This window comes from Anser brachyrhynchus (genome assembly GCF_964034855.1).
Source record: "Anser brachyrhynchus genome assembly, chromosome: 4".
Taxonomy (NCBI): domain Eukaryota; kingdom Metazoa; phylum Chordata; class Aves; order Anseriformes; family Anatidae; genus Anser; species Anser brachyrhynchus.
Genome location: NC_137698.1, coordinates 66,651,479 through 66,665,032, shown reverse-complemented (window position 1 = coordinate 66,665,032; position 13,554 = coordinate 66,651,479). Strand labels below are relative to the sequence as shown.

The following is a 13,554-nucleotide window of genomic DNA, read 5'->3' as shown; positions in this document are numbered from 1 at the left end:
CTATATTAAAGAAAACCAAAATACTATAGTTTCTCTTCTCTGTTTATCCAAGAGTTCAAATGGACTAAAATCTATTGAACTACATATTGCAGCATGTAACTTCTCACTTAAAGATGAGAAATGAAAGTGGCAAACGATACCAGAGATCCACGATAACAGAGACCATTAAGTCTGATATCCATACAATGTAAATACATAAAAGGAAGAAAAAACGTAAGCCTGTGAAGTGTGGGGAAAAAAAAAAAAAAAGATATACCAGGTAAAATGAGAATAAAAAGCCTTGATGTGCCACCCTTGTAGGAGTGTTGGAGGACAGGCAGATCCAGCTTGTATTTATCGCTCTAAGGGTGGTGCGTAAGGCTTCTCACAGAAGTTTTCTAAAGAAATTACAAAGAAGGCTGTTACATGGATAAATAATAGACTAAGAAACAAAGAAATGAAGAGTAGAAATACACAGCTCACATACTCCCAGGGAAATGATTATTGGTTTAGACTAATATACAATAAAGACCTGTATTATTTAACATATTTATGTGTGACGTGAAAAAAATAGGCATATACAGAGATGCCAAATTCTGCTGATGATTTTGTGTTACACAAGGGAAATAAAACAACAAAAAACATGACCTATGATAAACTGCAGAAGGATTTAATGATTGATTAAGTGATAAAAGATGAAACAGTACATGCAAAATAAGAAAAAGCTATCCTATCATTGTATGCACAGTGATAAGCTCTGAACTCACTACCATCACTCAGACTGAAACCTTGGAGCTGTAACAAACTGCTTTATCTGCATGAGCTTAAAAAACTACCGGAGAAAACAACGGCAGAAGAAACACCCACAGAGCACTCTCAAATATAAAGACCTCACCTGTCAGCCAGGAAATCTCTAGGCTGTAAGTGCTAAACATGCTGAGAAGTAACCAGCAGCTCCTGCACACCTTTAGCATGGCAGTAACGTACGAGTAAAATTGATGAGGAGAGCACTAGCACTGCCTGTAGAAAAATCTCCCTAGGTCTAGCAGGCGTGCTGTAAACAATAATGTAAAGGATTCACATGAAAAAGGTAAGAAAAACTGTGTAACTGGAAAGTGCTTGTCACCGTTCAGACTCTCCAGCAGCAGCAATACTGAGCACGGATAGCACCTTCTGCAGGCATTCACGCAGAGTTCGCAGACTAACTCCCGCACTAGCTCACGTAGGAGAGAAGAAAAAGCTGAATGATACCCAGAGGAAGAAAAACACAACTTCTTACTTCAATAGCTTTATCCAGTAAGCTGTCTACTTATGTAAGTGGGCTTCTTACTTATAAGGAGTCACAGGATGTCAAGCATTTGTCAGTTAATAGCATGAAACAGGGAAGGGTAATTTACATGTTTGATGAAGAGTAGCATGGAACAAGCTTTCACCCACAGGTCTTTCCGGCAGCTAAGTCACTGGGGGAAGAGAGGAGGGAAAAAAAATGTCATCTTTGACATCAGATCTTCTCCCACACTTGAACAAACTCTCCATATACCGTTAAACATACTGATGTCTCAACTGATCAGTACTGCGCTGTACAGTCCTGAACTTCTCTGAAGCTCCAGGCATCCATCATTTTACTGCTTTGAGATCCTTTAGCAAGGAGGCCTTACTGTAAAAGGATCTGAAACGAAAGTGTCTGAATTACAATGAAAATTACTGTACTTTTAGTTTAATAGGATACTAGTATGAATAACCTATGTTCACTGCTAAACTCTACTCTTCCTATCATGCTCAACACGACACTGAACAAATAAATACGTATGTGCAGACATGACAGAAGACAGATATAGGGTTAGCTATTGTTTGAAAAAGCCTCTTCCGTGACTTTCATTATATGATAAGCTTGAAGCTTTTTTTTTCTTAAATCTTTTGACACAAAAACATGCCTCTGAAGTGCAACATGTAAAGCTTATCTCATACTTAATGTCAAGATAAAGACACCGAAGTACTACTTGCAGATAAAACCAAACTGTTCTGCTATCATTAAGTACTTTAGTTCATAATAACAAACGCACTCGTGGCACAGAGTTTCAACAGGAAAGCTAGAGTTTATATTACACCATAGCTATCTAACCCAAATTTGGGTTAGCTTGAAAAAGTAGCAGCCAGGAACAGCTCAAAACCGTGCTATAAATCCTGTCCCAAAGGAAGTTAGGCTGGTACACAGCAGGGATGCGTACCACGTTTATGGTAACCAAAAGCATCCACAAAACCAGAATCAGCTTCCTGGGTGCCGGTAGTTTTTATAATTCATTTTCTGTCCTCAATTTGTATTAAAGGACCCCAAAACGCGCTCTCCGTCCCCTGGATTTCAATGCCTTCTGTAAAATAAAGCTAGTATCAATGAATCATTGTCTGGCTTCTTAAAAAGCATCCAGCAGCTAAAAACAACCCCCTGTATTTGCAGACTGCCTTGAAGCATTGACATCTTCCAGCTCTGACCAACAGCGCGAGATTCTTAAGCCACCGTTCCAAGAAAAGCGTCTCCTACTCCTTGGCTTTCGTCAGCCTTGTTCTCTACTCCTCCAGTATTTACCTTTGCTATAGTTACAGGCAGAAAAAGAAGCCGTTACATCAAAGAGAGTGGAGGCCTTGCTGCGAAGTTCAAAACTATGCTAGGACTGTATTGTAATCATCTGGTCTTTTTGGACTACTAAAAAAGAAACAACATATGACCGAAGCATCAGAAATAACAGCCTGTCACCCAAGTGAAGCAGTTAGTTTGTTAGAAGACTTGAACAAGTTTGCATTAAGGAGTTCACAAGTGAAATATACTAACTATAGTATAACATTTTCTTGCAGATCTCTGCAGTAGCCTATTTGCTGGCGTAAATAAGTTTAACAATGTTGAAAATGGAAGATTTTATAATATTAGACAGGAAATAAGCAACAAGAATGCATGCACATGCACAGTAAATAATGCAGGCATAGTCTGTTCAAGCAATAAATGTTGTCACGAAAAAACTAGGAAAAAGAAAGCTTCAGGGCATGCCCACACCAGCATATTGACCTAAACAGATACAGCAGAATACATTTTGTGCTAAATCTCACTAGAAGGTATTTCTTTCGGAGTCAATTCCTATTAATGCACTTCTACAGGGAAGCGTTACAGTAGCTCTTTTTTTGCAGGAAGTGAGTTCCTTTTAAAAAACACAAATTTGTGAAATTTAACTAGATCCAACAAAACCAGTTTTCAAGCAACAGTCCACAGTTCTTTAATACAGATTTTATTTTCACTATGAAACAAGCTCTCTAAAAACTCAACCACACTTAGAAACAAAGGCATATACATATTAATGACAAAAAGAAATAATCATTTTATTGCTAGAAGCAGCTATGTAAACATATAATCAAAATGAAAGGGAAAAAAAATCAAACACCTTTCAGGAATGAGAGATTTAAACTGTTCATCGCAGGCAGAACGTCTATTATAAATGGGCTTTTAGAAAAAGTTGGTCTGTACATTTTGTAACAAAATGTAATGTTCTAATAGCTTTTGTGTGTCACTGGATTGTACTATAGAGCTTTCAGTGTTCAGAGGAGCCAGTCTGAATCTCTAGAGAAATCCTCCTACTCGCTTTGCACAAGCTCCGGGAGTTCAGTGCTATTGTGTGCAGTACCTGTGTAGCACTAAAGTTTCCAGAAAGACTGACTGAAGTTCCACTTCAGAGCAGACATTAAGCATCATGTCAGAAACACGATCTGTTCATATAGAATATGATACAAACAGAGGAACTGACTGGAGAGGGAGAAACATTTTGTAAAACAAACATCGCTGTTTTAATAAATGGTTTTACTACTTCAGACCATTACTTGCTCATCCACGAATGTTCAATCCTTTCATCCATTCAGAAGCCTTCTGTATTCTTCTCTAACTGTAAAATAAGGGCTGGGTACAATTAAGAGTATAATGCACTTTTTGTTTTTTAAAGTGTGCTTCTACTTACACAGTAATCTTAAGACAGTCCCGTTTGCCCCAAGAACAGTCTAATATATTTGTAAAAGTATATACTGTGAGGCATTCTATTCTGAAAGGTGATAACAGGGATGAGAGAGAAGGAAATAACATTTGTTTAGAGAAGTGCTAAAGTCTAGGACTCAGCTTTGCTTCCTATGGGAGCAGCAGTGGCTTTGTAGATACGATAACAGTCTTAGTCACACCACAATTGCAAGTCATCAAATAGCATTAAATTGAAAAGGGAACAACTTCTGCACCCCCACAAAATGAAGGCAAATTGTCAGGAGAGCAGTGAAAAAAGCATGTAGGCGGAAGACTAAGAGTGATGATATTATAGAGAGTATAAATTTTAAAAGTGGAGGGAAAACTATTCTTAAAAGGTATTTCTTTCTAGTGTAGCTATTATTGTACAATGATCGTTTAAAGTAATTTAAAATAATTTTACACACGACTAATAATATAGCCCTGCTACTTTTTCTATGCAGGCACGTCAGATTTATCCCAATTTATCAATAAAAGATTTGATCAAACATGTTCCAAAACTGGAGAGTTAAAAGTAAATAAGCTTTTTGTCATTTCTCAGTTGAAATTAAACACTGCTAACCCTCCCCACCAAAACAAAACTAAGAAAATCAACCTGCAGAAAAGCAACATGAGAAAGAGTTGCAATCATAAACCTTACCAAGCCCACATATTTTTGTAGGTGAAGACCTGAAGTTATCATAACAACCTGCACAACACTCAGAATTTCAGTAATTCTGCAATGGATGTTCTTCAACTTAGACACTATCGGTTTGTTACCTTACCGTCAAAATAGACGACCCTTAAAAAAAAAAGGTTGTTTTGCAGGTCCATAGTGCCTTGTTAACTTGCTCACTAAGCACTTCAAATAGAGAACTTTGCAAAGGGTTGGTTTCATTTCCCAGTTTATTTTTCCAGTCTCATCTCCTAACTTTTGTACGGAAGTAAGCCTTCTGCTGCTGGAAAGGGCCCCTCTAACAACACAGTTTCAAATCTCTCCTATGCATTAATTTGCTGCAGTTTTATTTAAACATCAGTGTACGGATTAGGTACTTCCAAATGTTTTCCTCCAAAACCTCTGCAAAATATTTGCAGAGGTTAGCCGGTCTCCAGAGGTTCTTGCTGCTGCTGGGTTCAGGCGCGTTCTGTTAGAGCCTTGGTTCAGATGAGGAATGTGCTTTTAACTTCCCAGCTGGTCCCATTTAATGCATTTTGTTAGCACGCTGGAACACACATACTGGATGCCTTCTGGAGGAAACTAAATAGAAAAAATGTATTTCCAACTACTAGATGTAATTTAGACCAGCTGAAGTTTGGTATAAATAAATCCTACAAGATAGATACAATATGAACCCTGGATCCTCAGCACCAAACAATTGACTATACATTCATTACACAATGTATTCATGTGGATGTAGCTCTTTCCCTTCTACTGCTCATTTCTATCCTTCTAACACCTTGGGACTATGCTAGAACAAACATTTTGTCATCATATATTAAAACAGATTAAGGAATTGATCCACCTGTAAAAATTATGGAGGAAGATGATCCAGACAGGGCGCTTTCCTTAATCTGGCTCACTGAGTGGCCAAAAAATTTATTATGCTGGCACAGCCCGGTGGTAGGACTGAATGAGGAAGAAACAAACTTCATCTACGTGTGGAGAAACTTTTTTTTATACTTAAGCCACCCCCAGATACCCAGCCAGCATGAGGTTCAAAGATGCAAGACTTACTTCTGTTAAGGGACCTGTAAGCCTTTGTTTATCTGCCAAAGAAAATGTTTATAAATAGTGAAAAAAGCCAGGAAGGAATAGTCTTCCTCATAAATGGGCATCCAATCCTAGTCCCACAGATGGTAAAAACAACAGAACCTTACTGACACCAATAGCAGCAGACCTGAAAAATGCTGATTTCCACTGTTCTTCACTAAGTATGACTACCTCCCAAAATTTTATCTGAAAATACAGTCATTAACTTTGGTTTGTATAGAATCCTTTCTCCCCCACAGTAATGCTTGGCAAATGAGCTTTCCAGAAGCCCTAGTAATTACAGGTAAAGCTTGAAGGGACATCAATAAAATGACAGATAAATTGTTAAGTAATTAATACTTCAAGGCATAATCCTCCCTTTCTAACAATCAAAGATTTTTTCTGAGTTTTCTTCAAGCTTTGCACAAACATTTCACTATGTCTCCAGAGTTAGCCTGTATAAGCAAACTGACAGAAAATGAAGACAAAGTGCTAAAACAGAGCTTTGAAGCAAAGGTTCTTTGTAACCTTACGTGGAATAGGTTAACATTTGGAAAATATTTGTAAGTTAGCAATGTTTCCTATTGTTAGCTTTCATTTAGCAATGTATTGGGGATGCACTGTGGCACGCTGTTACAGTGTTGTAAATTGTTTGCAAGGTGTTTTTTTGTGTGTACTATTTATAAATTTTAAGTCATACAATTTATAAAATAATCCTCTAAGAGATACAAAAAACCTTCTAACCTTCCAAAGTACATGCAGAAATCCACTCATCCACAAACATAAGACTTTTTTCTGTCCTCAAAGCTCTCCGTAAAAAATACCTCCCCCCGATGTTCTCAATTCTGGAGCAAGAAATTTGTGTATATTGCCTTAATAACAAAAACATGGACAAAAGAAAAATATTCCTCTAACCCAAGAGACGTTTCTCGAAGCACTGCAACTTTGTTCTGCAGTCCTCTCAAAACTTCCCAAACTCACCTTTGAGATCCTACTTGATTCCTTTTCTCCAGCTGTACTGGCTAGCAAACGTACGTGAACAACGTAAAAAGAAGAAACCTACACAAAATCCCTTTCATGCGCATATAAGAAATTGTCACCCTCACACTGCGTACCAGATTTCTGTTATCCTAGAATGTCCTCTTACCGTCTCTTCTGTTGCTGACCAGCAGACAGTTCTCTAACAATTTTTAAGAAAGACACTTTGCATACTTGGAAGCAGTTTAGGCCCTACAATAAAGAGAAGCACCTCCAGATAAGCTGGGATGAGAGTCAGTCCAGCTCAAGTTACCATTATGGCTGACTCAAACTAATGACTTGGACGCAGACATCCCAGGCAAGCATCCTATCATTATCATGCTTACCTAGAATATAGATTCATAAGCCTCTTTCCCTCTTCCAAAAACATTAATAGGAGCAGGATCTAGATACTCAGCTGACTAAGAGAACATGTTGATGGTGCTCTTTTTTTTTTTTAAAGCCATGATCCAGGTACACACATGGGACACAATTCCACTAGAAAGAATTATGCTTTTAAGCCTATTTTGGAGGACCCAGTGTTCTTACAAGGTACATAGCACATGGATAGAAATTGAGGGCATGTGCACCTGGGAGGCACAGAAGTGTTTTAGAAGATTTGAGTCTTAGTCTGTTTGAACAAACTTCACCAAGTTTCATGAGCAAGCAGCCATTGGTCTTCTTTGCTATATACCATGTTCCTACTGATGAAGACTACCAAAACAATGATAGAACTTATTTAAGCAACTGGCAACTCTCCTGTAATTTGCTTACATGAATACTGATGACTCAATGGTTTTAAAATTTAGGAAACCTTAATTAGTAGTGCATATGCTTTGCTTACCAGTAAACTTCCTGCCCAGGAACATTCATGAAAGAGTAACAACTTAGTTTTTCTTTAAAAAAACAAAACAACAAGAGTCAACATACTGATACGCATTCATTCCTAACTCATTCCATACACAAAAGCAGTAACTTATGTAGGCAGAAGTTTTGCAGAGAAAACAACAGCTTTGGGTAGAAGAACCCTCATTAAAAACAAAACAAAAGATCTACAAATCACTTTATGCTCATCAATTGAATGTATTTTTTCCCATGAAATCCAGGTTTGATTTACACAATACATTCTACTAGTGCTGTTACCCCTTATTGTGAAATTGATTATATAAGGAATAACAAACACTAACTAATGATGTATTAGCCTAAGATGAACTGAAAAACTGCCAAGAAAAAGCCTTCAGTATAGGCTTTTGATCCAAATGAAGTACCTATGCAGTTGAGGATGTGTATTGTGCTTAAGTGCTTTACTGAGTCAGAGCCAGGGGCATTGGCTCCATTGCTAGATTATGCCGCAAGATACCGATAAAGCTGCAGGAGCAGAAGATAGGTGTTTCCTGGAAACAAATTACTTCATGTTCATATCAATGCTATAGCTTTGAACACTGTATGCATAAGCAGAAAACGTAAGGAAAAGCATGTATCAGAAATACAGATATTTTGGCAAGAATATTCCAAGAGTAACAGAATGGATGAGGCTGGAAGGGCTCCCAGGAGGACATCTGGTCCAACCCCTGCTCAAGCAGGGCCACCTACAGCAGGTTGCCCAGGACCACATCCAAGCAGCTTTCAAAAATCTCCAAGGAGGAGACTCTACAACCTCTCTGGGCAACCTGTGCCAGTGCTCAGTCACCCACACAGTAATGAAGTGCTTCCTGGTGTTCAGACAGAACCTACCATGTCTCAGCTTGTGCCCGTTGCCTTTTGTCCTGCCCCTGGGCACCACTGAAAACAGACTGTATCAGTCCTCCACCGAGCCCCCTCTCCTCTAGGCTGAAGAGTCCCACCTCTCTGCCTTTCTTCACAGAAGAGATGCTCCAGTCCTTTAATCACTTTTGTGGCCCTTCGCTGGGCTCTCTCCAGCAGCTCCACATCTCTCTCATACTGTGAAGCCCAGAACCGAGCCCAGTACCCTGTGAGTGGCCTCAGCAGTGCTGAGCAGAGAGGAAGGATCGCCTCCCTCGACCTGCTGGCAGCGCTCTTCCTAAGGCCCAGGATGGGATCTGCCTCCCTGGCTGCAGGGGCACATGGGCACGTGGCAGGTAGGTTTGAGGTGAAACTGTCTTTCAAGATCATCATATGGCAGACACAGAACACCACTCCTCCTCCAACTGAAATCACAGCACTGTAATAAAAGACTACATTACTCGTATAAAATGCTACAAGCTTAAATTTGTATTGTGAGATACTTAAGTCACAAAGAGGAAGTGTTCTAAACCTTTAATAATTCTTATTGTGATAGCTTTCTGTACATCAATGTGTTGGTCGTATCTGTCCTCTTTTGCATCAGTTGCAGTCATCGGAGGAACTAGTGACACATAGTGACTGTTCAAAGCAACTGGCTCACTTTTCCAAGGAAGAAGTGGCAACAGCTCTTCTCAAAGCATCTGTTCTATGTCCTTTCATAAAACCAGAACACAACAGAGCTACACGTCATGGCTATGAGACTAAATCCTTTGCTCTTCCTAGATCTATCAGCAACTGGAACATTATTGGTAAAGGCTCTAGTGATTCAAACGAATATCTATTCTGTCTGAATATTCTGAAGACTGCCAAAGTGCCAATTTTCAATTTGAGATTTTCATATTTATGTTTCAATAAGCAGATATATGGATGTGTGAACTTTTGTGGATTTGTGCTTCTCTTTCTGAAGTGCTACTTAAATCCCTGTTTTTAAGTTTTGATGTCCACTGCTGCTGTGGGTAGGAGAAAAATTCTCTGCTACCTCTTTTTAAGAGAGTTTTTCAGTTCTAGAAACTATTAGTATTATTACAAATCTTTCAAGTCTAAAATAACTGTAGAAGAAAATACTGGATGAAAAAACTTGCTCTCACTGAACACATTTGGTACCCAAATCCACTCAAATCTTGGCTGTTAAGAGACTCTGGCAAGATAGAATTGCAATAGTAGCTCATTCTACAGCATTAAATACTTGAGTATATTAAGGGGATGTAAAGGGCAATGACAGTGTTACCAGTACTGAAAAGATTTTTATAGGAATTGATTTAAATAATCAGAAATGAGTCACAACTGAAATGAAGAAATATATCAATTCTTGACAGTCCTCTTTTATAGGGGCACAAAGGGAAGCACCTTTAATACAAAAACCAGCACAGAGATCATCAGTAAATACACAGGCCTGTAAAGAGACAGGATTGAGACAAAGCTTGATATGACTTTAAAAGCCTGATATTGATACAGAATAGAAAATCTCCAGATTAGCTAAAAAATACCTGACAATCTCTGTTTAAAATAGTATGTATTAATTTTCAGAATCTCGCATGAATGTGGGCACCAGCAGGAGAAACCTCTGCCTTCCCATTTTAAGTGATACTATAAAAAAGTGCAAGATAACTCCATACCACATTCCTAATATTGTTGCTATTCTCTTCTTGTTGAAGCATACTAAGAAACCGAAGAATGAAGAAAGGAAGAAAACATAGCTGTTAGCACTAATCCTAAATTAAGAATCATGTAATTAATGTCAGAATTGTCAATTCTCCAGCATCTCTGAATTGTTTTACTGGTGGGTGAGATGACAAAGACTGTAGTGATACCTTGAAGCATGTTAGAAATTCACGTATCAACTTTTTTTTATTTATTTTCTTCTGTCGGGAATGAGCCCTTTGGTACCAAAGAACCAAGAAAGTTCCAGCAGTCAATTCTGAATTAGATGTAAGAAGCACTAACACAGCCACGATATTGGCCTGAACCACATGCATCGCTTACCTACATCTGATGCGTGACATGGAGATATTCACACATTTAATAATTTTAAATTCTTGGATAGTTTTACGACTTGCTTTACTGAAGGTAATATGTATATATGAGTATTAAGGCATGCACACAATTTCAGAATTGAAAGTCCAATTTTAAAGAAAATTAAACAGCAGTAACTGTGTTATACCTGGAATAGCAAACTTCTTGCAGAAGTGTTAGATTACAAACCGAATTTAAAGTGGAACTCAGCAGCTGAACACCGAAGCCAGATACTTTTCTTTCTACTTTTTGCAAGAAACTTTTCTCTCATCCCACGATCAGTTTTCAAAGTTCATGAAACTGAATGGGTTCACAATGATGAAGAAAAAGTATTCTTCTGCCTTTCAAAATGTATCTTCATTCTTAATCTTCTTGACTGCTAATCTTAACTTTATTTTTGTCACTCCCATTTTATATATCAGTTTATTATTCCCTCAGTCTACATTACCGTAGTATCTATTCATCCAGATTAAAACTCATATTAAAGCTACAGTTAACAAGCAGTCAAACTAGTTAAAGAAATTAAATTGAAACCTTAATATTCTGCTAAATTACATTTAATTCTTCCTGCCAATTTTTCACAGAAACTTCTTTCCTGTTTCTCTGTGTATGTAAGAAAAAGTGGATGGAAAAAACCACAAAAATACACAAAAATATGTACAAAATAAGCAGCAAAAAACTTCTCTTCCAAAACAATAGGTTAAGAAATTAGAGCCATTTATTTTTTTACTTGATGGTGTCTCTTTAAAGCAAGAGCTGAATGTGTGTACGTACTTTATTCTTTTTATGTTTACCATAACCCAATTTTGCAGAAAAATTGCTTTCATGCTTACCATTTTTTTCAGCTTTCTCCCTGCTACGGGAGTAGTCAGAACCCGAAGGAAAAGTTGCAGCATCTCCTAAGGGTGGTCCTGACCTCCGATTGTTCTCACTGTGGTCCACAGCAGCAGCGTTCAGCTGGGACCTTCCAAGATGTTGCTGTGGCTGAGGAGGACTTGACTGGGGATCAGGATCTGAATTCATTTTAGCTGCAAAAGAAGAGAATTGTAATTAATTATCAGGTAACATGATTAATACACGAAAACTGAATAAAACTTAAAATGGGAATATATTCATGTAATTATTTGAACAAAAAGCCTTGAAAAGGGCAAGGATGTCAATAGCAACCACAATACATATAAAAACATCCTTGAATAATTCTAAGCATTAACAGTTATTGTTGAATAAGAATCTTCATATATGTATAATTAAGCAAGAACATCTACTGCCTTTTTTCCTTAACTCAATGAGAATTGGTTTTCAAGTCTTGACAAAATAAAAATCATTAATCGATCCCATAAAAACTGCATATAAATAATTTATCTGAACCTAATCTTGCACTTCCACATGCAACAAAAAAAGACTAGCCCCTAACTTTTAATAGAACAATATCAACCATTCTAAAGCGATAGAAAAATCACTTCATATCAAGAGCCTGGTTCACAGCCACCACCTCAATTCGGTAGCAGGGTAAGAAGAGAAGGATAAGGCAAAGGAAGAGGAGATGTGGAGCTATGACACTGGAAATGTGAGGAGGTATGTCACTAAAGACACACTTTGTTGACACAGACAAGATACAAAATAAAGTCACTTGATTTAATACTTAGTTACTATCTTATTTTATTAAAGCGCTTTTACACTGAAAACAGTAGGGCAGGGAGGGAGAGGCCTTACAATTCCTTACAAGAGAAGGCCCGAACTCCCACTGTAAAGCCTCTCCTGAACGAGGAGGGGATCTCTGTTCTGCAGTTTGATTACTTACATTAGTAAACTTTCACGTAAGTGCTTACTGAAAGCTTAGCTTTTACAAGGCAGGAAGCGGAGAGGTACAAGTACACTACCGCGGTGCAACACGGAGTAACTCCAGCTGCTCAAAAGCAACTTCCCCGGAGTGTGGCAATTCACAGCAAACACTGTAAAAGGTGTCTGCCTACAAGCTGTATTCTTAAAATTCTGTACATTCAGAATGTTGGCCTAAAGATGTTTTCACAGAAGTGGAAGCAATAAGCCAAAACTGAAGATGCAGTCCCTAATTCAGGCAACATCACCACCTCTAATTAGAGAGCACTAAAATCACGGCAGGATGCGAGAAGTACCAGCTGTATTATCAGCACACAGCATTCTTTGCAACTTAGACAACATGCTTGCCAAAATTAAGTTACTTACACCAGAAAACGTTTTACTGAAAAAAAGAAATGCGTTTCTGTCTTAGGTCTCTATCAAGTTATAAATAAACCAACACAGCTCAGTTCACCCAACCTTCGGACAAGCCCTAGGAAAACACAGAGATTAAAATACTTTCCAGTAAGCCATCAAGAGTATTTTTAACCACTATACAAGCACAAAAGTTACTCAGCATCTTCTTGTGAGCGTGACCTTGGCCCAGGGAAGCAGAGAAGCGCAGGACCAGCCCGGGGATGTGCCCCACTGCGGACCCCCAGCGCCTGTGGGGCGGCCCCGATCCAGGACGGGGAACCGGGCACCAGAGGCCTCGGTCCGTGGGAGTGCTGTGAGCAGGATGGGACTTACCTCGGCCTGAGCGAGCTACCGAAAGCACTCCCCTCTCACACGCCGCTCCGTGCTCTCCCCGTCCTATAAAGGACTCCCCAAGTTTCCCTCGGTGCCGGGGTTTTCCCAGAAGGCCGAGAAACCCTGCGGGGAGCGGAAGGGAGTAAGGCAGGGAAGCTCAGGCTGTCCTCCCCCGAGCCCTGCGGGGGGAAGGTAGCAGCAGGGACTGCCGGCGGAAAGTTTCTCCGCCTGCTGCTGGGCGCCGAGTGGGGCGGTGGCGGCGGCCCTAAGGGGCGGCCCCGTCCCGCCCCATGCCGCGGCCCCCTTCCCGCGGCGCCTTGCGAGGGGGCAGCGCCGCCGCCGTTCCCCGCCCGCTGTTCCAGGAGGAGGAGAGGCCGGGAAGGGGGCGCTGGCAGCG

The 13,554-nt window shown here is 39.4% G+C and overlaps 1 protein-coding gene across 1 annotated transcript in view; it reads right to left on the bottom strand.

The window, feature by feature from the left end:
- WFS1 (wolframin ER transmembrane glycoprotein) overlaps positions 1-13,410 on the bottom strand; it is a 35,904-nt gene extending 22,494 nt beyond the window's left edge. The window contains exons 1-2 of the mRNA XM_080588973.1: positions 13,158-13,410; positions 11,423-11,617 (exon numbers count right to left, since the gene is read on the bottom strand). Coding sequence (XP_080445099.1) covers positions 11,423-11,612 — 190 coding nt within the window. The 5' untranslated portion in view covers positions 11,613-11,617; positions 13,158-13,410. The remainder of the gene's footprint in view (positions 1-11,422; positions 11,618-13,157) is intronic.
- Between the last annotated feature and the right edge of the window lie 144 nt (positions 13,411-13,554).